Below are 27,372 nucleotides of genomic sequence, written 5' to 3' on the forward strand. Positions count from 1 at the left end.
AAGGCTCAAGTCAATACAGAACAGAGCTGTTTTCCCAGACCCCATCTTTCTGTCAGGTCAAAATTACTTAAGGCTTGCAGAGCTATTTGGTTAATGTCTGCAGAGCAAGCACACATTCCATACCCCAGCCTGGGGCAACAGAAATTGCACAGGGAGTGAAACTACTGTAAGCTCACAGGTTTTCAAATACAGAGCTAAATATAGACACAAGGTAGATGGAAAGTGAAAGAAAAGCAGAGTTAATAGGGTTTGTTCAATGTAGTGAGAGAAAAATACACAGTAAAGAACTTAACATTTGTTTCAATGTGGCCTTTTATAATTTAAATCCCAAACAAGTTGCTATTTCATGACAATTATGAAGTGTTTTAAAGAAAATGATGAGCAATCTCTTCTTCATCCTAAAATCTATTAGCTCTGAATTAGAGTCTAGTAGGTCACCCAGCCATCATTAACCTTGGTGCCATAATACCTTTGAAGCACCACAACAGAACCCATTTAAACATCCAAGGCTAGCTATCAGGTTGCACTGCTAGAGTCCTTAACAGCTAGAAACTTGGAATGATTGTAGGCTCTGAGTCCTTTAACGTCAGCAAAGGAGATAGGCTGCTCCAAATGAACTCTTAACACAAGCAGATGCACAGGCACCACTGAAATGTCACAGAATCAACCAGGTTGGAAGAGACCTCGAAGATCAGCCAGTCCAACCTATCCCAAATCCCAATCAGAACCAGGAAAGGCTTCCTAAAAGCTGCCCAGAAATGTCTGCCTTCACCCCACAAGTAACAGTTCTGAGGCCAAAAGTAGGAAGAATAGGAGATCACCAAAATCTTATCTTTCGACATAGGAGATTCCACCTACACACCAGGCCAGTGTGAAACATGTCTGGGACAAGCCTAAACAAGGAGAACAGAGCACTAACAGTGCCGGGGTTTGAGCAGGGCTAACTGCACAGACTTAGGTCATTCTGCTAAGCAGACACAGCTGTAGAAAAGTGGCCTTGGCAGGCTACTGGAGAGGCTGCTACCTGTAGCTGAGCTGTGCGAGGAGGGCAGGCTGGTCAGCCTTGGGAACAAGCAGTGTTGTGGCTGGCTGCGCAAAGGGGGATTAAGGTGGGTAGTTGGTCAGGTCTGCCTCTGTGCATGGGGACAGCCCATTTCTGCCCTGTAAGCCTATCAGAAGTACAGGCCTGTTGGGAACTGGCTGAAAAATAGGGGGAATGAGCCCCTAGAAGCTTGTATAATCAAGCCTTGGACGTGAGGTCTGAGCGTTGGAACTGCAGTAAACCACAGCACTGTGATTGATCAACCCTGGTTGATTCTATGATTCCATGATTTTTATTGGAAAACATGAGACAATTTATTCTAGTTCACCTGCTCTAGAAGAAAGAAAGAGTTTTACATGCAAGGACACCAGTGCTACAGCATTACTTCATCAATATCTCCAGAGCTTTTCAATCAAGCAACTGTCATCTTTCTGATCACTGTGTCAAAAGAATTAAGCTTATATTGGTGGGAAGTAAAAACAGCAGAGACACTGATCTCAGTAGCTGTGAGGCAAAATAAGTTTGCAGTTTTAAGTCACTTAACTTTATTGTGTCTTAGAATCATAGAATCAGCCAGGTTGGAAGAGACCTCCAAGCTCATCCAGTCCAACCTAGCACCCAGCCCTATCCAGTCAACCAGACCATGGCACCAAGTGCCTCATCCAGGCTTTGCTTCAACACCTCCAGGGATGGTGACTCCACCACCTCCCTGGGCAGCCCATTCCAATGCCAATCACTCTCTCTGCCAACAACTTCCTCCTAACATCCAGCCTAGACTTCCCCCAGCACAACTTGAGACTGTGTCCCCTTGTTCTGTTGCTGGTTGCCTGGGAGAAGAGATCCAACCCCACCTGGCCACAACCTCCCTTCAGGTAGTTGTAGACAGCAATGAGGTCTGTCCTGAGCCTCCTCTTCTCCAGGCTGCACACCCCTAGCTCCCTCAGCCTCTCCTCATAGGGTTTGTGCTCCAGGCCCCTCACCAGCCTTGTTGCCCTTCTCTGGACACCTTCCAGCACCTCAACATCTCTCTTGAATTGAGGGGCCCAGAACTGGACACAGCACTCAAGGTGTGGCCTGACCAGTATAATAACTAAAAACCCCCTAATAATTACAGTGATGTGAGCAATACCTAGTATCAGTCACACAGTGATGTGAGCAATTACAGTGATGTGAGCAATACCTAGTATCAGTCACACCACCACGATGAAGAAGAACTTTATTCTGACAGCTCCATTAAATAACAAATCTTTTGTTTGTGTACACTGACACACAACAGAAAGTCAAATGGATGCAAACAGAAGCCATTTCTAAGTGTGTGCTCTGAGGTGACTGCAGGAAAACTCATTATTTACTCAACACTGGCCATAGCAGCAGTGAAGTGATCCAGGAATGAGAAAGAAAAAAGTTAGAGGAGTTCTTGATATGGGCAAAGTAATTAATTTCTGAGAATAGATCCTAAAAAAGCAAACTGCAAAAGCAAAAACTGTTCATTTGGTAGTGAAAAATGTCCTAAGAAATGGCTGCTGGAAAAGTTCATAGCAGATCAAGAAGCTCCCAAGAGATGATGGGTCTGATACACTTTCCACCTTTTCATCTCTTTTTGCAAGGCAAAAACCTTGCAGCCTCATGCAGCAGAGCAAGACTGAGCAAATTCAGGTCTTCCCACAGGCCTGTGAAGCTTTGTTATGTAATTTCTTTCCATTCCACATAGCTCCATTATTCACCGCTTTCAGCCTACCGAGCAAAGAGGAAATTGTCTAAATATTTAAATGAAAGCATGTGCCAGCTAAAATTAATTATTTTCTCCATCAGAGTGAGGCTTCTGCTTTGAGGTAGTCATTTGCAAAGCACTCAACTGTGCTAGTGATGAACTACCCCAGAGAATTTCTTAACCCATGAGAGAATTTCAAGTCGGTGCAACTGAAGAAGTGGCTAATGGGCAACGAACAAAAGGAGCTCCTTGCCTGCTGGGCTCCATTCATCCCTGTAGCTCTGAATGAAAAACCTGATGCACTAAAATTTAGGAGAGGGAAATGAGAATTCAAAGTAAACTCAAAGTAAGGAGATTTGGGAGATGCTGTGAGTACATAGAAGAAAAATTTCCTGCTGGCAGACTGTGGGCAGATAGTCATAGAACACAGAATTATAGAATCAGCCAGGTTGGAAGAGACCTCCAAGCTCATCCAGTCCAACCTAGCACCCAGCCCTAGCCAGTCAGCTACACCATGGCACTAAGTGCCCCAGCCAGGCTTGGCTTAAATACCTCCAGGGATAGTGACTCCACCAGCTCCCTGGGCAGCCCATTCCAATGCCAATCACTCTCTCGGTGAAGCTCTGTTTTGAAAGGTCAGCCAGAACAAACTATTGTGTACCCCAGCACAAGGTTTCAGCAAGCTTTGCTGTGGCCATTGGATGTATACTGCTGCCAGCCTTGGCAGCACCAGGCAGACTCACACCTAAGCTGCGCCCAGGCAGGAGAGCACCCAGGGAGAAGGGACAAAGTATAAGAGCTATGTGTGTAAAGCTCAGGCAGGGGCCTGGAAGTACCTCACATCACATGGGAAAACAAGAAACAGAACTGTGATGGGAACTGACTTCAAAAAAAATCCTGAGATCCAAACCCATGAAGGATTTGGAAGACGTTTGAGGAAATAGCACAAGAGGAATTCCCAACAGCAGAAGTGTCCATGCCTCTGCACATGAATTCAGCATCTCTGAAAGATACCATTGCTGTGGTAAGGGACAGGACAATCATGCCAAACCACAGTGGTAGCATCCTCAGATACTCCCACAGAAGTACCAAACAGGAGGAAACAGCCCTCTTGGGGATTAGAAGAGATTAAGTGCTGGGCTGAGAGACCCTCACTAGAAACTATCCTTGCTACCTTGTTTTGGTTTACAGTTTGGGGGTGGAGGGGCTCAGGGGGAGGGAGACAAAAGGGGAAGGAGATTGTTGAAGGCAGAAAGGCAATGTTTGATTTACAGAGATTCTGGCCTTTGTTCTAACCTCCCTAGTAAGACTAAGTGCCTGTGCCTGCATGCTGCCTCCCTAAGGGCTGACAAAGGTTGAGTCAAGACTCAGGAGAGCTTGGAGGCAGCTAGATTAGGTCTGGCACTGAACATAAGCTAAGATCAAGGAGTTGTGCATTTAACTGTAATAAAATTTCTCTCTACCAAGCCTTCTCCATTTGTGTTTTTTCCTTTCCAAGAGCTAAGAAAGAATTGTCCATTACATTGGTCCAGCACTGAAGCAGTTGCCCAAAAGGAGCAAAGGTGAAACAGCTCCCAGTAGTGCAAAAAACCCCACACATACTGGCAGACAGCAATGGATTAAACACAATCACAGGGTTCATTTGTTTTTCCACTCACTCTAGTATTTAACTCTATTAAGGTAATTTTAAGTACAGATGTCTCTCTCACTGCTGTTGTGGTATGTTTTCTGAAGTCATTCCAGAACATTTTCCTTGTGCTGCTTCTTTTTTTTTCCACTCTAATGAGAAAGTCTCACCAAAAAAAAAGAGAAAAGCCTCAACTGAAAACAACAACAACAACAACAACAACAAACCCACCACTAGATGTGAATTCCTTTATTTCCTCAAGGACTTGGCAGGACAACAGGTTTGGCAAGCAGAACCATGGCCAGGCAGCAGCTTTGAAGTTTGTGGACATGGAGGCCAGTGACATAAAGCAGACACACTCTGTGTCACAGCTGCCTGCTACTGAATTTCCACAGTGGGTCAGTGACTTGATGACAAAACACTGGAAATAAGAGATCAAATCATTTCCAACACGGCCAATCTGTTAATAAAATAAAGTCTTGTTGGGCAAGACAAAAAACAAGAATTGGCAAAAGACAAGCTAGTAAGGTTCCTTCCCTTAAAAGATAGCACAGACCTGAGTTTGAAATGCCAGGATGCAGTAAATTTGGCTTATATCAGTCTTCAATACATATGACTTCTTGAAGTGTCACAGATGGCTTCACTCAACTCACAGTATATTAGGATTCTAGCTGGATGAGAAAGGCAGTACCCTACAGAACCTGTTTCTAACTCACACTTCTGATCTTTACTCCAAAGAAATTCCTAAATTGTGTTAATTTCTGTCACTTTTGAGTTATGATAACCATGTCCAAGTATGGTCAGCTAATCATCTTCAGTGGCTAATGAGGAACCCTGAGAAGCCCAGCTTTCTCCACCAATGGTAGATGTCAAAGCTTGTTTCCTCAGCTACTCAGCTGGAGTCCTGTGTCCAGTTCTGGGCTCCTCAATTCAAGAGAGATGTTGAGATACTGGAAGGTGTCCAGAGAAGGGCAACAAAGCTGGTGGGGGGCCTGGAACACAAACCCTAGGAGGAGAGGCTGAGGGAGCTGGGGGTGTGCAGCCTGCAGAAGAGGAGGCTCAGGGCAGAGCTCATTGCTGTCTAACTACTTGAAAGGAGGTTGTAGCCAGGTGGGAGTTGGTCTCTTCTGCCAGGCACCCAGCAAGAGAACAAGGGGACACAGCCTCAAGTTGTGCCGGAGGAGATCTAGGCTGGATGTTGTTGGCAGAGAGAGTGATTGGCATTGGAATGGGCTGCCCAGGGAGGTGGTGGAGTCACCATCCCTGGAGATGTTAAAAAAACCACTGTCTGAGGCAGCCAGTGCCATGATGTAGCTGATTGGACAGGGCTGGATAACAGGTTGGACTGGATGATCTTGGGGGTGTCTTCCACCCTGGTTGATTCTATTCTATTCTGTTCAGCACAAACTGCAATATTACACTTTCAATGTTTATAAAACCTACAGAACAGAGAAAAATCTGTTTATGCAATAACAACGTGTTTCAGAGCACCACTGGCCCTTTGTTTTAAGGGCTTTTACACACTGTGTCATCCTGCAGTTACAATGCTCTACTAAGACCTAAGTCACATTGAAAAGATAAAAAGAAGCAACAATAAGTGGGGAGTTAAAGCATCCTTTAAACCAGCAAGCTCTAAAGTATCCTAAGCAGATGGTTTGCAATGGTTTATTGCTTGGCCCAGGCAACTTGGTGAAAAGGCCAAGGTTTCATTTGTGGTCTAGGAAAGTGAATTTCAGGTGCCAGTATCCTCCTATCTTAAGACATAATAACATGATACAGTTTTCCTGGAAGCATGGTCAGGGAATTTCAAAGAGCCACCACATTTTGTCAGAGGGAATCCTTAAATAGTCCTTTGACCTTCAAGACTTAAATAGTCTTGAAGTGCTCTATGATCATTGAGGCAGCAGTCGGTTGAAAACCAAAACATAACTCTGATCTTTGCTTTATTGTTTATCTGCATGATGTCCTTTTTTTGGCTGCTTCATGTGTTTTTCTGTGCAAACAATTGGACTGTTTGTCTGGGAATGGAAATATTCTGTATAGTGGGGAAAAAAAAAGGTCTACTTTTTAATTTTCTTTTAAGATGCCATGAGGAAATGCATTCTGAAACTATGTAAGTTAAGTGTACTGTTAAAATAAAAACCAGAAACATGGTTCCAGGAGAAAGAGGAAACAAACTCAAAACACTTAATAGATTTTCCATGCATTGCTCCATCCCTGGAGGTGTTCAAGCAAAGCCTGGCTGAGGCACTTGGTGCCATGGTCTGGTTGACTGGCTAGGGCTGGGTGCTAGGTTGGACTGGACGATCTTGGAGGTCTCTTCCAACCTGGTTGATTCTATGATCCTACGATTCTGTGATCTGACCAGCTGTATTCTCACCACACAAATGCATTATGCCTTCTCACCTCCCAAAACTGCACACATTTTAGGCATGAGAAAGCTAAACCTGTGTAGAACTGACCAAACGTAAGCCCCTGAAAACAGGTCTTTAAAGAGTCTTATCAATCACACTTGTTGCAGTGCTAAGGTTGGAGGAGATCTTGGCTTAAACACACCAGTGACTGGTTTGATTTTGGTATTTGGAGTTGGTTTTTTATTTCACTGTTAGAGTACTTCACAGGGGAGATATTTGTTGAGAAAATGTGTTCTTGTTAGCTAGGACAACACACACAAGCCAGTTGTTGAGGCCAACAACACCCCTGAAGCAATGCTTCAGCGCTGGATTGTGGAAACAGCAGAGCAATCCAAATGACCCTAGAATTTCAAGGGAGCACTCTCTGTATCCCTCTAATTGGGTGGACACATCAGCCCTTGTTAGAGCACCTCAGTGATTCATTTGTTGTTTACTGAGGCGTGTGTTGGCAGAGCCTGCTGGCATGCCTTCAAGGGGCACTGAGAAGCCTCTGCCACTCAAATTAAGAATCTAGTTGTCTTTAGCAGCTTTTTAATAAACAGAATAAACATTTGACCCACATTAGAAGCTTGCTTTGTGGAGATGCAGAAAGAAATGTTTGTCCTTGCAAAAGAACACAGGGGGCTGTTAATATTCAGATTAGATTCCTGCAGTGATTAGGTACTATTAACACTCAAATTCTGTTCAAAATGAATAGCTTCCTCCTCCTCCTCTCCAGAAGTGCTTCTCAATGAGTCATTCTGACCCTTACACCTTTCTTACTCTCAGAGGCAACAGTCTTTTATAGACACTAGAGTCTTTTTAACAACTGGATTTCCAATCAGACCTGCTTTAGTGAGAAACTGGAGTGTTCCAGCACCTCACTGAGCAGAGAATCATAGAATCATAGAAACAACCAGGTTGGAAGAGATCTCCAAGAACATCCAGGCCAACCTAGCACCCAGCCCTAGCCAATCAACTAGATCATGGCACTAAGTGCCCCATTCAGGCTTTGCTTGAACACCTCAAGGGACAGTGCCTCCACCACCTCCCTGGGCAGCCCATTCCAATGCCAATCACTCTCTCTGTCAAGAACTTCCTCCTTGCATCCAGCCTAGACCTCCCCTGGCACTATTTGAGACTGTGTCCCCTTGTTCTATTGCTGGTTGTCTGGTAGAAGAGACCAACCCCACCTGGCTACAGCCTCCCTTCAGGTAGCTGTAGACAGCAATGAGGTCCCCCCTGAGCCTCCTCTTCTCCAGGCTGCACACCCCCAGCTCCCTCAGCCTCTCCTCATAGGGTTTGTGTTCCAGGCCCCTCACCAGCTTCGTTGCCCTTCTCTGGACACCTTCCAGCACCTCAACCAGGTTCCTGTACCAGGAACTTCAACAGCAGCTGTCCACCTGCACACAAAAGACAGACTGCCCAAGGATATTCATCCAGCTAAACATGAAATCTATTCAAAACTCTTTATGAATACTCAGCAAGGATTTCTTTAGAAATGAGCCTAATTTATATCAGGCTCAACCTTCAAAACTATTATTATTATGCCATAAAGTTTATGCAACCATGTGTTGAAAACATAGTGTACAGCCTTTGTTTCACAGTTAGATTCTCAAGTCATCTGTAGAACCACTTAAAAAATACCTCTGCAGCCTATAGACTAAGTAACAGAAGACATCCTATTGTCATACCAATCACTGCTGAACAGCTGTCCTCAGATGCAGGCACAGAACTTCATTCTGGGCTTAGAGAGTAGAATTTTCATACCTAGCCTCATGGCTACATAGCCCTGTCTTTAAGAACTGAGAAGCCTCAATCCTTTTTGCAAGCTTTAGTCTCCTTCTGCTACAGCAGTCCCAATTTGAAGCATGGCTATAAAGCTAAAGCATGGGTCAGGAATTCTGTCAAAAGCCCTATGAGAAGACTCCTTTTAACAAGCTCTGCTCTTTAGCACCAATAAATTGAATCTCTTCTTGCCAGCTCTATAAAAGCTTTCTCCATATATTTCTTTCCAGGATAGATCATTGTAGTGGGTTAACATAGCCTGCTCTCCCCCAAGACAGAAGTGAGGGAAAGTAATACACACCCAAAACAAAACAAAGAAACCCAAACCCACCACACCTAGGTTAGGATAAAGAGCTTTACTAAGAAAAATGAGATCATAAAATGCACAATGACATTTTTGGACACTGGAATGGGCTGCCCGGGGAGGTGGTGGAGTCGCCATCCCTGGAGCTGTTCAAGGCAGGACTGGACGTGGCACTTGGTGCCATGGTCTAGCCTTGAGCTCTGTGGTAAAGGGCTGGACTTGATGATCTGTGAGGTCTCTTCCAACCCTGATGATACTGTGATACTGTGACCTTAGCCTTTTTGTAGAAGAAGTGCAGCAAGACGCAGAAGCAGCAGCATCAGGCAGCAACCTACCCCACCTCCCAGGCCACAGCCCACCCAGTGGAAAAGCCCAACTCCCCAAGCTTGGAAAACCCAAAGCAGCAACCAGAACAGTTACAATCTGAACTTCAAGCCCCATAACACTTTGCTCCAGCCAGCACTTTCATTTCAAAGCTGGCATGATGCAGCACAGTATGAGTATCAGCAAGAGATTGCACATGACAAGCACATCCATAAAAGCATATTAGCAGAGGGTTTATCTTCTGATCTCCAAACAGAGCTCAGGCATACTGCTATGAAATTAGCATGCTTGGGAATGATTTTGTTTGAACCAAACTACTTTCTATACACCCAAGAAGCAGTTCATACCAAAGCCCACCCATGTATCTGATCCCACAAATCTGGGATCAGGGCTGGAAGGGACATTAAGTGAAGTCTAGATATTCCCTCTACTTGCCCCAAGACAGAATAAGTTACATTTAAGTCCTCTCTCCCTGATTACTGTTGTTGTCTCTTAAAATAACTATGCTCTTCTTTAAGCTGCACAAAATTAGGGTTCATTCTTCCCTTTCATAGGTCTTGTTTGATCACTCTTACTGCTTACACTGAACAGCATTCTGCTTTTACGTGGCATATGAAGAATGTTCAGTGCACAGTACATAGAATCACAGAATCAACCAGGTTGGAAGAGACCTCCAAGATCATCCAGTCCAACCTATCCCCAGCCCTAGCCAGCCAACTAGATCATGAAAGCAAAGATCTCCATTTTAGGACAGATAAAAAGCAATTTACTCTATTTTTGTAGCAAACACTTAGCACAACTAGGAAGTGGATCTCATACTCTTCTTGTACCTTTCACGTTAACAACAATTTCTTTATGGTAATTTTGATCCTATATTCTTTATGGCTACCACGTAGAGTCTTTACTACAAATGCCTTCATGGGCTGAGGACTTTTACTGTGATTTATTCATTTCAAATTATTTCAACTCAGGTTACTGACCATCTTCTATCTGCTACACAGCAAAGGCCAACTATCTCCTACATACAACCTAAAGTTATGCTTATCTACTTGCACACTTGAAATCCCATTTCTTGAGAGAAAGAGGCTGGAAAGCAGCCAAGAGGAGAGGGACCTGGGGGTACTGATAGATAGTAGCTGAAGATGAGCCAGCAGTGTGCCCAGGTGGCCAAGAGAGCCAATGGCATCCTGGCCTGCATCAGGAACAGTGTGGCCAGTAGGACAAGGGAGGTTATTCTGCCCCTGTGCTCAGCACTGCTCAGGCCACACCTTGACTGCCTGTGTCCAGTTCTGGCTCCTCAATTCAAGAGAGATGTTGAGGTGCTGGAAGGTGTCCAGAGAAGGGCGACAAAGCTGGTGAGGGGCCTGGAACACAAACCCTATGAGGAGAGGCTGAGGGAGCTGGGGGTGTGCAGCCTGCAGAAGAGGAGGCCTCAGGGCAGACCTCATTGCTGTCTACAACTACCTGAAGGGAGGCTGTAGCCAGGTGGGGTTGGTCTCTTCTACCAGACAACCAGCAACAGAACAAGGGGACACAGTCTCAAGTTGTGCCAGGGCAGGTCTAGGCTGGATGTTAGGAGGAAGTTGTTGGCAGAGAGAGTGATTGGCATTGGAATGGGCTGCCCAGGGAGGTGGTGGAGTCTCCATCCCTGGAGGTGTTGAAGAAAAGCCTGGCTGAGGCACTTAGTGCCATGGTCTGGTTGACTGGCTAGGGCTGGGTGCTAGGTTGGACTGGATGAGCTTGGAGGTATCTTCCAACCTGGTTGATTCTATGATTCTATGATTCCCTGTTTCCATGAAGGGCTTTACCATGGTTTTAATTCATGAGGTGTATTGCTAATAGTAAAAAGCATTAAATAAGATAAACTCTGTATTTTTTATTTCAGATGGAGGAGGTGTTCCTGGCTGAGACTCCACAACTTTGAACACAGTCTCTTAGGAACTGTGAGCAGATTCAACCACGAATAGCTAAACGTGCCTAGATACATGAAGTTATATTTAACTATCTCCCTAGATAATTAGATCAGGGATCCAGGATCATATGGCTAGATTAATTAAGATAAAACAGGGCATTTGTAACAATTAGGTTGGCTATCTGTTTTCCCTTCCAGTGTCAATGAACACTGTTAGCACAGCAGCCAGTGACTGGCACTTCAGCCTGTGTATGCCCCATTGATGCGTTCCCCCCAAAACCATTTGTGTTTGCAAGACAGCAAAGAAGGCTTCTGTGAACAGTACCCTCTTTTTGTTTCTTTTGAGGAGACTGAGCAGCCAGAGAAGGTCCCTTCCTGGAGAAGTCCCTGAGGCTGCTCAGAGGAGAGGTTTCTGGACACAGCACAGTGTGAAAGGTCAAAGATTCAAACCAGCAACCTGCAGCTCAAGAACAAAACTGGAAAAAGGCTACAAGGAGAATATAGAAGACCCACAGTAAGACCACAAAGGTGTTGGAAAGGAAGTTCAGGGCCAGAGAGGACTGTGGAAATTCACTGAAACACAAAAATACAGCACATGCTTGAAAACAGTATTAGCATTTGAAGCTTCCAACAGCTCACAGGCAAGTATCAGGCTGCACATCAACCTTTTACCTATTATTTGCAATTCTCTTTATCACTGCACATTTTCTCTTATCCTCTTTATCACTGTACATTTTCTCTTTAAGGAGCTGAGATGACCAGCTGTAATCCTAATGAAAATAATTTGAGGTTTTTTTCTCTTCTTTGGGAGCCCAATGTACAGATTACCTAAATCAATACACTTCAGCTCTCTGTCCCTACTTTGATGACCCTCCACAGTGGTCAAGGCTTATTTGTGTCCTCACTCTATCCATGCCCACAAACTTGTGCTTCAGAAAAAAGGCATATACATTTGCCACCATGAAGTCATTTGGCCTGAACAGTCTTCATCTTGACAGCATTCGTAAGGAATTTGCACAGCAATCATGTTGTTGCCTCTGATCATTTATAGATATTGTGCTCTGCTTGGACATGATGACAATTTCCAGCAATCAGAAGAGGATCCAAAGAAAGGTTTCCCTATGAAAGCAACTCAGGCCAGTATGACTGTGACAGCTAGGGCCATTTATGCAATACAAGGTCCAGAAAAGCCACAGCACGACAGACAAGCTTTGTCTATTACAATAGCAAATGTTTCCCCCAAAAAGTGTGGTTTGGAATGTTTTGCAACTGAGTCCCCTAAGTGTGTTTTGGAAGGTTTTGCAACTCAGAAATATAGTTTAATTATGACTCTGCAGCAATTTGTTTGATGTCTGATAGGAATCAGATTAGTTTCTTCCTGAAACCAAGACTGACAGCACAAGCTATCATGAACAGGTTTGGGTTTGGTTGCTTTTCATTTAGTCAAGTGCCAGTTCTGCTTAGAATTAAAACATGAGCTCTGAGGTGACCTTATTGTGGCCTTTCAGTATCTGAAGGGAGCCTGCAAAAAAGCTGGGGAGGGACTTTTCAGGATATCAGGGAGTGACAGAACTAGAGAGAATGGAGCAAAGCTGGAGGTGGGTAGGTTCAGACTGGAAGTGAGGAGGAAGTTGTTGAGCATGAGAGTGGTGAGAACCTGGAATGGGTTGCCCAGGGAGGTGGTTGAGGCCCCATGGCTGGAGGTGTTTAAGGCCAGGCTGGATGGGGCTCTGGGCAGCCTGATCTAGGGTAGAGTGTCCCTGCCTATGGCAGAGGGGTTGGAACTAGATGATCCCTGTGGTTCCTTCCAACCCTGACTGATGCTATGATTCTAACTAGGATGTTCAGTCTCTTACCTTACAGAGTTAATAGCTGTGGGAAAGTGTTCAAAGGCAGTTTGTTTCCCTCAGCACCATCTTCCATGTATTAACTCCAAGTTAGGACAAAGACACCAAGGGTTTAAAGACATAATATTGATCCTGCTTCAAGTAAGGAGGATCCATTACATTTGCCACTTGCTGAGGGACATGTCTGCTTTTCTCCATAGTGCCTTGGTGACAGCACTGTTTCAAGACACGTTTACAAAAACACTGGTAGGTGATCAGCAATACATATACTTTGATCCTTTGGTGACAGAAAACTGCCTGAACACTGAAAGCCACTACAAGAGTTGTGCTGGAATGGACTGCCAATACAGCACTACAGGCTGGGGACAGAGTGGCTGGAAAGCAGCCAGGAGGAAAGGGACCTGGGGGTACTGGTACATAGTAAGCTGAAGATGAGCCAGCAGTGTGCCCAGGTGGCCAAGAGAGCCAATGGCATCCTGGCCTGCATCAGGAGCAGTGTGGCCAGTAGACAAGGGAGGTTATTCTGCCCCTGTACTCAGCACTGCTCAGGCCACACCTTGAGTGCTGTGTCCAGTTCTGGGCCCCTCAATTCAAGAGAGATGTTGAGGTGCTGGAAGGTGTCCAGAGAATGGCAACAAAGCTGGTGGGGGGCCTGGAGCACAAATCCTATGAGGAGAGGCTGAGGGAGCTGGGGGTGTTTAGCCTGGAGAAGAGGAGGCTCAGGGCAGACCTCATTGCTGTCTACAACTACCTGAAGGGAGGCTGTAGCCAGGTGGGGTTGGTCTCTTTTGCCAGGCAACCAGCAATAGAACAAGGGGACACAGTCTCAAGTTCAGCCAAGGGAAGTATAGGCTGGATGTCAGGAGGAAGTTGTTGGCAGAGAGAGTGATTGGCATTGGAATGGGCTGCCCAGGGAGGTGGTGGAGTCACCATCCCTGGAGGTGTTCAAGAAAAGCCTGGATGAGGCACTTAGTGCCATGGTCTGGTTGACTGGATAGGTCTGGCTGATCTTGGAGGTCTCTTCCAACCTGGTTGGTTCTATTCTATTATAAAGAGTTTCTACATTACCACATTTGCTTTAGTCTGCTAATTTGGGCACTCAAATTACAAGCTGTGGAGCTATCTCAGGCTCTCAGGTATGCTACAGAGGCCTCATGCACTCCTAGTGAAACAGAATCACAAAGCAACAGTATGCTCTGTTGTAGAAGAGCATTTAAAAGCCTGAAACCTTTGTTCAGATTTTCATTTTCACACTCTGGAGAGCAAACTGTCTCCCTTGCTTCACAAGGGCTATAGATCTGACAAGGAAAGCAAGAGCCAACAGGCAGCTTTCACCTGCTCTTCAATGTGAGCAGCTATTCTCAGAACAGACTGTACACTCACTGGTGCACACTTTGCACACCAGGCTGCTGAAGGCAAATAAGTCCTTCTCCAAGCCCTTCTAGCTTAGAAACCTGATAGTTACAGCAGCTAGCACACCTTCCTCATCTGCCTCAGCTTTTGTAGTGATGGAAAGAAACCCAGAAAAGCTCTTTTCACTAACTCAGAGATGACTGATTTTGCATCCTCCCACCAGCTCAACACAACTAGTAGAAGAAGTCAATCATGCAGTTGGCCATGCTGGTCAGAATGTAAGCAACAGCAAACTGTGCACGAATGCAGAATGTCAAAATCATCAGAGCACTGCATCTGGCAACAAGTTTAATGCTATCCTTTTCTAGGCTCCTAGTTTTATACTACTTCTATTCTGGTTTTGTTTTTCTTTCTCTCTGAGTGAGAAGCTTCACTGTTTTGAGGAAGGATGACTACAGGAAGCTGAGACAGCAATTCTCAGACTCCAGTCTCTTGGACACACAGATGTCCCAAAGGGTTTCTCATAATCTTACTCTCCTATGTTGATTCTGTGCTTCCAACTGGGTTTTCACTGGCTTCTACATCCTGGCTTGCACTTGTTTTGTGTGCTTTTCTAAGGCAATGAGATGAGAGAGATGTGTATCAGTCATATTATTGTTGATCCATTCTTTGTTTTGTCTAACTTTGCAACATTTCTTCTCCGTAGCTCAGCAATCACCTTAAATTTGTCTAGCAGATGCACACCTACAGCTTTCTGATATAGGATCATCTTCTACTTCATCTTAAAACTTTAATTTTGAATATGAGTCCCTCCTTCACTAACCAATAACATAAGGAAAACAATAATGGCAGAAAAAATATTCACGTGCCAAAACCAGGCTTTGTGCTTCAGCAGGGTTATGCTCATATCCCATCTCCTATTTAAGTACTACTGAAATAGGAGATGACCAGAAACTCCCTGATTTTAGTACCTGTACAGAAGGTACTTCAATCTGCCATATAAACTCACAAAGCTGGTGAAAGGCCTGGAACACAAACCCTATGAGGAGAGGCTGAGGGAGCTGGGGGTGTGCAGCCTGGAGAAGAGGAGGCTCAGAGGGGACCTCATTGCTGTCTACAACTACCTGAAAGGGAGGTTGGAGCCAGGTGGCCTTGGTCTCTTCTGCCAGGCAACCAGCAACAGAACAAGAGGACACAGTCTCAAGTTGTGCCAGGGGAGCTATAGGCTGGATGTTAGGAGGAAGTTGTTGGCAGAGAGAGTGATTGGCATTGGATTGGGCTGCCCAGGGAGGTGGTGGAGTCACCATCCCTGGAGGTGTTCAAGGAAAGCCTGGATGAGGCATTTAGTGCCACAGTCCAGATGACTGGATAGGGTTGGGTGCTAGGTTGGACTGGATGATCTTGGAGGTCTCTTCCAACCTGGTTGATTCTATGATTCCATAACGGCACAGATTTCTGCCATGAAAATGGATCCTATGGGAAGCTTTGCCATTATAGCTACTAGGCTTGTGCCTGGAATAAAATGTTATGCTTCAACATCGCACTCGTATCCTCTTTATGATGCATCAGTACTACAACCACCATCATGACACCATCACCTAACACCCATCAACATACCTTTATAAGCAGCAAAACGTAGGTTAGTTAAGGACCAATCTTATTACAAGTTCAGCTTTGTACCCTTCATAAGGACAGCAAATCTCCAATCTGAATGAAGCTCCTACCATCAGTCCTACTGTTTGAGCACAAAATGCCTGCTGCTCCGAATGACGTAGACTGCTCTAGAGCAGTGTACATAAAATCAAATCTTTTGAAAAGAGACTGAAATTCCTACAAGGAAATTCTTCTTTTTTTTTTTTAAATCCCTGGATCAGCACATCCTAATCATATGTGGCACTACTTTATCAAACTAAAATCTAAACTATGCAACATATGACTAAAAAGCATGTGGCTTTCCCAACACTACAGCACTGCTGAAGTACTTAACAGCCTATACCCCACATGAGATCAACTACACGGGCCACTTGATTTCCATTTTGCAGAGCACAATACCAAAGACATCAAAAGAGATCAGCCTCTGATTTATGTCTTAAGACAGAAGGGTTTTATTAATAAAACTGCTTCCTCAGAGTTAAATTCCATTAACCACAGTTAAGAGGGAATTACTAACACATCTTGCTCCCAGGCAAAGCTGGACCATTCCACATGTGTTACAAATCAGTATCTCTTTACATTTGCTGGTGTGCTGAAGAAAGACAAAGGATTTTATTTTTAGATTCTGGCAAGTCAGGAATCTGATGTGCAGTTTGAGGAATCATGTTGCTACCAATCAGTTCCTATTTTAAACTTACAAATTTTCATCTCAAATAATCAATAGCTACATTTTTAAACTACCTGTATTTCTCCATCCTGAAGTCAGCAGCTTAGCTGGTATTGTGCTTTTAAGAGAAACAGATGAAAGAGACAAGATGCTGTAGAGCTGACCTTGAAGTCCTTCCCATTCTGCATGAGGTGCCTTAGCCTTCTATTCCCTGCATTCTTTTTTGACATCTTGAAAGCATTTCCTGCCAATGCATGAAACCTCTATTATGTTGCATATGGTTTCTATTTTCAAGTCTTTAATGCTTTCAGGAATTTCTTCAATTTCTATAGTTGTTACCTCATTCTTGTCGTTCCTGGTTGACAAAGAAGTAAACTAAGCCTGCTCAAGGATTTTCTTTAGTTGTGAAGCTCTATCACTGCATCTGTACAGTACTTCAAAATGGCCTGTCTTGACTACCCTTGCAGGAAAGAAGGTAGAGCCTTGAATACTGGTTAAGAACTCTTCATTGTATTTGAATAGCATCTGGTTTTCTTAGTTGAAATTACTGAATTTACAGAGCACCCAATAAACACCACATTTACACATGCAGTCCTGGATCTGTTGGATTGACCAGAGGAGGGCCACAAAGATTATCAGAGGGCTGGAGCAAATTTCTTACCAGGGCAGGCTGAGGGAGCTGGGTCTGTCCAGGCTGGAGAAGAGAAGGCTTTGAGAGCCCTTACAGCAGCCTTCCAGTACCTGAAGAAGGCCTACAGGAAAGCTGGAGAGGGACTTTTTATAAGAGCATGTGGTGATAAGACAAGGGGCAATTATTTTAAACTACAGCAGAATAGATCTAGATTCAACATGAGTAAGCTCTTTACTATAAGGGTGATGAGACACTGGAACAGGTTGCCCAGAGAAGCTGTGGGCTCTTCACCCCTAGAAGTGTTTAAGATCAAGTCGGATAAGGCTTGGAGCAACCTTATTTAGTGGCAGGAATCCTTGCCCATAACAGCAGGTTGGAACTGTATTATCTCTAAGTCCCTTCCAACTCAAGCCATCCTATGACCAAGACCTGGGATCAGCACACAAACATGTAGGTACAAATGCAGTTGCTCCCTTTCTGCAGATGCAGGGGAAAAAAATGTAAAGTCTGAAATTCTTGTTTACAGAATCAGTGCAAAACCAGCTTTCAATGGCATGTTCCTAAATAAATACTTAGTAGCTCAATGGTAGCTGAATGCCTGAAATGCAGCAGCACTGAAGACTCCCAAGATTTCCTAGGAAGGCCTTTTTCTACCCTGCAACCAGTTTCTGTCTCTCAGCATGTCCCACTGTGGAGCATGGGCAAATGCCCACACAAGGGAAGAATTTAGCATTGTTCAGAGGGAAACTGTCCTGTAGACAGGAGGCTCTGCTGAAGGACTGCATGGTTCACTGCATTGGGCAAAGCCACCAGTGGAACACAGCACAAGCAAGACATGAAGCATCACTTTGAAAACACGATTTATTCCAGAGACTTGATGTTGAAAGGTCAAAACACAAAAATACTTAAGGAATAGAGGCATCTCTACTGATGGTTCTGAAATGATGGTGTATGCACACTTGAGTACTGTGTTCAGTTCTGGGCCCCCCAGTTTAGGAGGGACATTGAGATGCTTGAGCGTGTCCAGAGAAGGGCAACAAGGCTGGGGAGAGGCCTCGAGCACAGCCCTACGAGGAGAGGCTGAGGGAGCTGGGATTGGTTAGCCTGGAGAAGAGGAGGCTCAGGGCAGACCTTATTGCTGTCTGCAACTACCTGAAGGGTGGTTGTGGCCAGGAGATAGTTGCTCTCTTCTCTCAGGTGGCCAGCACAAGAATGAGAGGACACAGCCTCAGGCTGTGCCAGGGGAAATTTAGGCTGGAGGTGAGGAGAAAGTTCTTCACTGAGAGAGTCATTGGACACTGGAATGGGCTGCCCGGGGAGGTGGTGGAGTCGCCGTCCCTGGAGCTGTTCAAGGCAGGATTGGACGTGGCACTTGGTGCCATGGTCTAGCCTTGAGCTCTGTGGTAAAGGGCTGGACTTGATGATCTGTGAGGTCTCTTCCAACCCTGATGATACTGTGATACTGTGATAATCTTACGCAAAGGATGTGCACCAAAAGTATGCCACTCTCTGAAATCAATTAGTCTTTTATCAGCCATTTGCTTCAGTGGGTGTTACATTTCAAATACAAAAAATCATGGAGAGAAAAAAAAAGAAAGGGCAACTGATTCTTACCTCATGCAGCAACTGGACCAGTAACGTTATCAGTTTTACCTTTTAATGTTGATTTTATTTTAACTGGATATGATATGCTCTGAGATTCTTATCAACAGAAAAAAAAAATGCTTCATGATTGTTTCCTTAACAGCTACATTCTTTTTTTGGCACTACAATTCCCTTGAATTACACAGCTATTTCACACATGGAGCATACAAGAATAGTAAAGAGCCACCATGAGTTTCCCAGCGCTTCAGGTTTATTGCATCCACAGACCAGAGCTGGGACTCTCCACTGAAAACAAAACGGACAGACAAAAAGAAAAGCGCTTACTGCATACAGTCCAGAAGGTAGGTACAGAGATCACAAAGCAAAGCTTCAGCTTCACATGAAGATCTGTGTGACAATGAGTAGGGGCAGCAAGTGCAAGAACTGTTGTCTTTATGTATTTCCTCCTGCCCCATAAAGCTTGGAGAGGCTGCACACAGTTCTCAGAAACAAAAGAATCGTGCGGGTCAAGGTATCTCCTCTGGAGACAGCAGTAACAACAGTAGCAGCAAATGCCGCATCCTCCTCTGGTACGGAACTCCCACCCCCGGCTCGCCCCCGCTCCCCTGCTGAACGGAGAACAGCTACAGTGCAAACCAAAGCTCAGTGTCTGAAGCCGGGCTACTGGTCTAGGTGGTGCCTGGCAAGCACGAGGCAAGCAGAGGTCAGTCAGATTTTAGGGGTTTAAAGGCAATTATTCTTCAGAAGGGGCCTGAATTGATAAAGCTTTAAATGCCAAGCAATGGCCGTGTGAGGGGGCACAGGGTGTGCGTTTTCCAGTGACTGTTTATCGCCCTGGAGGGGAATCCGCAAACCCCATTGTGTCGACTCCTTAGGAGTCCATCTGCAATACTCTTTTGTAATCTTCAACTCCAGCTTGACGAATGCACCAGTTGCCTTTGTTCATAAACTAACAACCATTAGCTTACAAAACAATGCACTTCGAACCGGCTCATGCACATTCACCCTGCAAAGAAAGGTCTACCTTAATTTCGGACATGAGCATCTGCTGGGAAAGAAAAGGGGCGGAGAAGGAAGGAGCACCGATGCCAGCACCGAGATGCAACAATTGGAACAAAAGAGGTTTCAAAATGTCGCACTAACGCACACACAAGGCAATTTTTCTCTTGAAAGACTACTTCTCCTCCGCAGCAGATGGATCCTTCCGGGACCGCCCGAGCACACAGGGCACCGCTGTTCCCCCTTCGGACGGAGCCCCCGCGGCTGCCCCCTCCGTGGGCACGTCCACTTTCCCCGCTTCCCCCTCTCTGATCGAAAGGCAAACGAACGGACCTGCCACATTCCCATTGCGGTAGGACCCCCCCCCCCCCGGCTTGATCCCCCTTTTCTGCCCCGCCTGTTTTGCGGGAGTCGCTGGAGCCTGGGGCGGGGGAGCTCCAGGGACACCCTGCAGCTACTCGTCTTCCCCTGCAGGCCGAGGATGGGGTGAGATAGCACCGCCTTCTTTTTCCCCCCCCAAGTGCCACATTTTATCTCGGCGAGGTGAGGGGATGCACGGGCGGGGACGAGGCGCGGGTGAGCTCCTGCGTCGCACAGAGTACCAGATGCGAAATCTAAGCCAGGCACAGTGCAGGGAATGAATGATGTCAGCCTGCCGCCAAGATGCACGAATTTACTTCACCGTGGCTGGAAACGGGGAGGGGGTGCGGCGCGGTGGTCCCACCGCAGCGCCTTTGTTCCGCCGCGGGCCCCAGCCCCACCTCCGCGCATGCGCCGGAGACAGACAAAGGCGCGGACAGGGGCAGGAGAGCTTCTGCCGTGTTCCGCGCACCCGCTTTGGACCAGCGTTGGCGCTGGGCGCGCATCCGCCGTGGCGAGAGGGTGGATGTGTGGGTCTCATGTGCGTCCTTTCTCCCCCTCTCCGTGAGCAGCCGCGACCAGCTGAGTCAGTTCCTTTTAGGAACCGCCTTTGAGAAACACGCGTGTGCGCGGGGAGAGACGGGTAGGGAGAAGGTTATGGCGAGGTGTGGCTTGCTTTGGTGGGTAAAAACGGAAAACGGGGTCGGGGAGAAAAAAGAATTTAGGAAGAAGGGGTGCGGCATTCCATAAACATCCATTTAAAAGGCGCATCGGCGAGCAGGCTGCTGCGAGCGAAGCAGCACGATGGGAAGCAGTAGCAGTCCCCGCCCGTTCCTCACGGGTGGCTGTCAGACTAGCGAGGCAGCCTCCACGACCATTCCCGCAACGCCCCGCCACAAGCAGCGATAAGGAAGGCCACGCGGGCAGTGCAGCTCCCCTCCCACCCCACCGCGAGCAACGGCGTCGCTGCCCGCCACAGCGGACACGCGCCGCCCCGCTCCCGGCCGCCCCCGCAGGCTGCGCTCCTCCCGCAGGCTGCGCTCCTCCCGCCGGCCCCGCCCGCTACCTCCCGCAGCGCAGCGCCCGCGCCGCCGAACCCCCGCCCGGCGCCTCCCTGCACCAGTGCTTCCCCCCCTCCCTGCCATCTTCTAGCGTGCTGTTTCCTTCTCCGAGCGCTGCGCTGCGCGGAGAGCTCCGGGGATTTTTGTTGTTCAGTTGGTTGGGGTTTTGCTTGGTTTTATTGTTTGGTTTGTCGGGATTTGGGGTTGGTGTTTTTTTTTTTCATTAGCAGCCTCCTGTTGAAAACAGGCTAAAGGAACCGAAAAGAAATTGGCCATAAACCACTATTACTCCCACCACACCCATCGCTACCCTCCCCCAAGAAAGCCTTTCCGGGCGTTTACATTTTAGAGCACAGCCTCGGTCCGCTTTGTGCCTCGACTCCGCGTTAGGCGGTCTCCCCTCTCGAGGAATCCAGCTCCTCAAAGCGACGCTGCTAAAATGTGCCCGCGCGGGTGGCTCCGGCTCCGCTCTCCCCACTCCTTCCCATTCAGACGCACATCTTTCTCCGCATCCGAGACACCGCGGCGGGGGGGAAATAAAAGAAAAATGCACAGCTGTAGGGGTCTGCTGTGTAAATGGCATCAGTGAGATACACCGCTCCTTACCTTTTTCTGCTTCTTCTCTCTGCCCCTGTGTGTTTGTGTGCTGGAGTGTCACAAAGAGAGTCCCAGGTAGACCGGAGTCCGCTCGGCTTCCTCTGCTGTGGCTCTCCCCTGCTCGCTCGCCGGGACTGGAGTGACTAGTGCCTGCTGGAGCAATGCCGCCGCTACCGCGGCTGCTGCCTCTGCATTTCTCACTCTCTCCCCCTCCCTCTTTCCCTCCCTCCCCCCTCTCTGTGACAGTCTGTGGGCAGTTCAAAAGCCACACGCACTTATTTATTTATTTTCCAGGCGGGAGATGCGCCGCGCGGCGCTCACGCTTAGGGGGCGCACGGACCCGAGGTTTAAATAGGACCCTTGCAGGCAGCAGCTCGACTCGCTCGGAGGTCTGCGAACGTCCCTTGGAGCTTTATCTCCCCAGCCCCATGAAAAAAAATCTCAGGGAGGACCGGAGGACCCTGGCGAGGACGGAACGGGAGAGCGGGAAGGCAGAAGCCAGGCTCCCTGCCCCAAAGAGAGCGGACGCGGAGCAGGGACACACATCGAGGTGCTGGGCGCTCCTCCACTCTCCGCACCCGCGACGCGGCGGTGCCTCGTGGGGTGGCGGCGGGTCTGGCCCCGGCGGTGCGGGGAAGCTTCCAGGCCGCCAGCCCATATGTGCAGCCCGGCTGGGGAGCGCGGGGACCTGCCTCCCCGCCGGAGAGGGGCGGCACAGGCGGAAGAGACGGAATAATCACTGGCATTGGTGCTTTCGGCACGCTTAAGGAGAGGGTCTGCCCGTTAAGCACAAAAGGCAAAAAACAATAGAGGAAAGCAACCCGATTTTCAGGAGAACGGATCTCTCCCCGTCGCTCCTGCGGCTGAACGTCGCTGTGGCTTCAGGTCTGGTATCCCTCCACTTCTCCCCAACCCGCTTAAAAGCGTCCCTGGGTCCGCCTCAGCACATCCCGCCACAGCTAAGGGCACTGCTCGCACCCTCCCACCTCCCTATTTTTAAACACCTGCTGCCAGGTAGAGCCCTTCTACCATGGAGCCTGGCGCGCCCTGCTTGGCGCTCGTTCGGCGCTACCGTATCCCGACAGCGGTTGAGATGCGGGGCTGGGGCGCCCTCTGCACCTCGAATGGCTGCCGGGCAGGACCAGGCGCTGCCTCTTGGGAGAGTGACCACTCCACCGTCGCCCCAGCTGCCGGGGAAGGACGGTAAAACGGACTCGCTGGGAGCGAACCGCGGTGGCGGTATCTCCTCGGGGATGCTCCAATTCGGAGGCGCGGAGAGGAGTGGTCTGGCTACCCCACCGCTTCGAAGCCACGAGCACCATCTTTCAGCAGAAACAATGAAGGCTATTTCCCAGTTCACGTGGGTACAAGATCCGAGTGAGAGGCGTGTAGCTGGCCCCTGACTAGGGGCAACTCTGGTTTGCATTGTCAATATAAACGGAGCGAAAAGGGCGTAGGGCATGTGGAGGAGGCAGGTGCGGCGGCGAGATTTTGCTACTGGGACGTGGTGAGCGGTGCCACGTGTGGCACGACGAGTCCCACTTCCCATCCATTCCCATGTAGGAAAACTATCGGACAATAAAATGTTTGAGGGTTACGTGTTTCACGCACCGCACCTTGCAGCCTATGGCGGCACCGAGCATACCGCGGTGGACGCGGCGTTTAGGAGCGGGTGGGCAGCGTGGATTGAACCCCGGCGGGCCCCCCCCCCCCCCCTCGGCACAGAAGCCCCAGAGGTGGAGGGAGGCAGGAGCACGGCGGGTTCCCCGGCGGCCGCGGAGACAGCTCCCCGTGTTCTCCCGCAAACGTGCGTGCTCTACCCTTCGCTTGCCTCTTCCTTTTCTTTTTTTCTATTTGTTTTTTCCCCGCGGTGGTTTAACCCTCGCTCTGCAGCTACGGGGCGCAGCGGTTCGCCACGCCACACCTGCCCAAACGCAGCATCCCACTCCTCCCGAGGAGCGGCGAGGGGCTGGCTGTGGCGTGCCGCAGCTGGGGAGGGCGGGTGGTCGCTAGCACCCCGCTGCGGCTGCAGCGCACAGGTGAGGCGCGCAGCAGTTCCCGTTACGCTGGGTAATCGAGGGAAACATGGAAAAGGGGGGGAGGGGAGGAAGCGCCCTGCCACGCCCAGCTCTTGGGGGAGAGAGCTGCTCGCTGCGCGGCCCAGGCGCGGCGCATCCCCCGCGCTACCACCGCGGGAAGGGGTCGCCGGAGCCCGCTGGGGCCGCTGCAGTCCTCGGTGCAGTCTGGAGAGCCGGGGTCTACCCATGCGTGTTCCCGGTGGAGGGAGCAGTAACGCCAGCGTCTGCCGCCTCAATTTTATGTGAACCACTCCAGTTTGTGAGGTAGAGCAGTGGAGAAGCAACTGGCAAGATGAGTCCCAAATCTAGCCAGAAGGTAAGGCTGAAGCACAGCAGCACATCCACAGAACAGCTCAGTGAGGGACTGAGGGGCTGGGCTGGGCTGAAGTGGGGTCCTGGACCATGGGTAGGGCTCAGAATGAGTCCCAAGTTAGGCTGGGCAGGGCTCACAGTTCCTGTGATGCCATGACATGTAGACTGTCAAGATTGTTCTATAGAATGGCTAACCAGTACGGAACCAGTGTGAAATACAACTGAGGGAAAAGGTCAGTATTTAAGCCTGTGTTTGAAGGTGGGCTTAGGCAGTCACTGTTCACCTGTGTGGGGTCAAGTATTATCTGACTCGATAAGGGAAAGACAAGTTACATAGGAAATAAATTCCCTGTGTTCCGAGTCCTTTGCTTGGGAAAGCCTGTACAACCACAAGTGACATGGAGACAGTCGTTGGTGCTACCAGTTTGAGAGAGGGTTTAATCCTTTTGCTGTTTCCACCATCTAGAGGCCTGAGATAATTGTGGCTTACCATTCTTATAAATATTTCTACATGCTGAATTATGGAATTATGTCTCTCCAAACAATGCCCCAAATCCAGAGGTCATCAGATGTCCCCTTTAGTTTCTTTGCTGCATCAACCTATCATAAGTATCTGGATCTCTTATTTGGTAATCATAGAATATTGATACAAATGGGGATTCTAAGCAGCCTTTGAACATTTTTGCTACAACTAAGGGTATGTAAAGTATCCTCACCTTTTCCTCATATGTGGAAGGAACTGAAAGAAAAAGTTGACATCTGGAAGAAGAAAAGAACACTGAGTAGAGACCTCTGCAAACAGTTCTGGACAGAGGTATGTCTAGGCCCTTATGTGTAATGTAACAGCTTGCTGCTTTTTCCTGCAATGCACACTTACTCTGCTGTGACAAACACTGAAGCTATTGCCCTGTTCTTGGCTCCTCTTGTCAACTCTTGCCATTGACTCCATCTCAAAGCCTTTCTCTCCAGCTTCAACCTTTCAGGCTCAAGTTTTTTTAGTTATGTCTGTCTTCTAGGTCTCACCTGCTGTCATGTTTCCATCTTAACTCATTAGGGAGCAAATTCAGTCCTAAACACTCTTAATACTTCTTTTCTTTTTCCCTTTTCCTTTTCCTTTCCTTTTTCTTTTTTTTTTTTTTCCTTTCTCTTTTGTTTTTGGGGGGTGGTTGTTTTGTTTTGTTTCCCTTTAAAATTTGTATTCAGATTGTTCTGCTAGATGAAGAGAGAGCAGTGGATATTGTCTACCTTGACTTCAGCATGGCTTTTGATAGCATCTCCCATAACATCCTTGTAGGTAAACTAAAGGAGAATGAGTTAGATGATTAGACCATGAGGTAGATTGGTAAATGGTTCAACAACAGAGTTCAGAAAGTTGTGATCAGCAGTGAGGAGTCCAGCTGGAAGCCTGTGGCTAGTGGTGTTTCCCAGGGATCAGTACTGGATCCAGTTTTGATCAACTGAATGTACCCTCAGGAAGTTCTCTGATGATATGAAGCTGAGGGGCATGGCTGACATACTGGAAGGCTGGGATTGCCCCCCCCCCCCCAAACAAGATTTGGACAGACTGGAGAGCTAGGCAAAGGTGAACTTCACAAAGTTGAGTAAGGACAAGTGCAGAGTCCTGCATCTGGGGAGGAATAACACTAGCCACCAGGCAGATGAGAGGTCATCCTGCTGGAAAGCAGTGCAGGGGAGAAAGACCTTGGAGTTCTTCTAGTGGACAGCAAAGTGCCCATGTGGCCGACAGGGCCAGTGGTATTCTGAAATGCATTAAGAAAAGTGATCAGCAGGTCTAGGGAGGTTCTCCTACCTCTCTACTCTGCCCTAGTTAAGACCACACCTGAAATACCATGTCCAGTTTTAGGATCCCCAGACAAGGGTCTGCTGGAGAGAGTCCAACAGAGAGCTATGAGGGTGATTAAGAGACTTGAACATCTCTCCAATGAAGAAAGACAGAGAACTGGAGCTGTTTAGTCTTGATCTGAGAAGGGATTTTATCAATGTCTATAAATATCTGAGGGGTGAGTGTCAAGATGACAGTGTCAGCGCCTTTTTGGTGGTACCCAATGATAGGACAGGAAGCAGTGGGCACAAGCTAGAACACAGGAGGTTCCACCTCAGCACAAGGAGACACTTCTTTATGGTGATGGAGCACTGGAACAGGCTGTCCAGGAAAATTGTGGAGGCTCCTCTGGCGAAGGTTGCGGAGTCTCCAGTGCATCTTATCCTAGGTGATTCTGCTTTGGCAGGGGAGTTGGACTCCATCTCTGGAGGTTCCTTTGAACCCCTAAGATTCTGTGATTAATAAATCATCTCTTTGCTCTGATTATGTTGGGACTGAAACCAGTATCACAGTATCACAGTATCACAGTATCACAGTATCACCAAGGTTGGAAGAGACCCCACAGATCATCAAGTCCAACCCTTTACCACAGTGCCCAAGGCTAGACCATGGCACCAAGTGCCACATCCAACCTTGCCTTGAACTGCCCCAGGGACGACGACTCCACCACCTCCCCGGGCAGCCCATTCCAGTGTCCAATGACTCTCTCAGTGAAGAACTTTCTCCTCACCTCGAGCCGAAATTTCCCCTGGCGCAGCCTGAGGCTGTGTCCTCTTGTTCTGGAGCTGGCCACCTGAGAGAAGAGAGCAACCTCCTCCTGGCCACAACCACCCTTCAGGTAGTTGTAGACAGCAATAAGGTCACCCCTGAGCCTCCTCTTCTCCAGGCTAAACAACCCCAGCTCCCTAAGCCTCTCCTCGTAGGGCTTGTGCTCGAGGCCTCTCACCAGCCTCGTCGCCCTTCTCTGGACACGCTCAAGCATCTCAATGTCCTTCCTAAACTGGGGGGCCCAGAACTGAACGCAGTACTCGAGGTGTGGTCTGACCAGTGCAGAGTACAGGGGCAGAATGACCTCCCTGCTCCTGCTGACCACACCATTCCTGATGCAGGCCAGGATGCCACTGGCTCTCTTGGCCACCTGGGCACACTGCTGGCTCATGTTCAGGCGGGTATCAATCAGTACCCCCAGATCCCTCTCTGTCTGGCTGCTCTCCAGCCACTCCGACCCCAGCCTGTATCTCTGCATGGGGTTGTTGTGACCAAAG

The 27,372-nt window shown here is 48.0% G+C and overlaps 2 protein-coding genes across 2 annotated transcripts in view; one reads left to right on the top strand and one right to left on the bottom strand.

The window, feature by feature from the left end:
- The window catches only part of BASP1 (brain abundant membrane attached signal protein 1), a 50,269-nt gene extending 28,177 nt beyond the window's left edge, over positions 1–22,092 (bottom strand). The window contains exon 1 of the mRNA XM_064161192.1: positions 21,884–22,092. The gene's annotated coding sequence lies outside the window, so the exon portion shown is untranslated. The remainder of the gene's footprint in view (positions 1–21,883) is intronic.
- Positions 20,520–23,484, top strand: LOC135184708 (uncharacterized). Its single transcript, XM_064160723.1, has 2 exons — positions 20,520–20,859; positions 22,169–23,484. Exons 1-2 carry the CDS (start codon positions 20,520–20,522, stop codon positions 22,639–22,641), a joined length of 813 nt encoding a protein of 270 aa, XP_064016793.1. The 3' UTR covers positions 22,642–23,484.
- Positions 23,485–27,372: the final 3,888 nt, after the last annotated feature.

Source organism: Pogoniulus pusillus, chromosome 21 (assembly GCF_015220805.1).
Source record: "Pogoniulus pusillus isolate bPogPus1 chromosome 21, bPogPus1.pri, whole genome shotgun sequence".
Lineage (NCBI taxonomy): Eukaryota > Metazoa > Chordata > Aves > Piciformes > Lybiidae > Pogoniulus > Pogoniulus pusillus.

Bases quoted from the DNA above. Each gene is read 5' to 3' on its own strand.
- LOC135184708 (XM_064160723.1), top strand. From the start codon at position 20,520: ATGCACGAATTTACTTCACCGTGGCTGGAAACGGGGAGGGGGTGCGGC. The intron at 20,860-22,168 runs GTAGGGAGAAGG...TTTATTTTCCAG, and splicing joins GTGTGCGCGGGGAGAGACGG to GCGGGAGATGCGCCGCGCGG.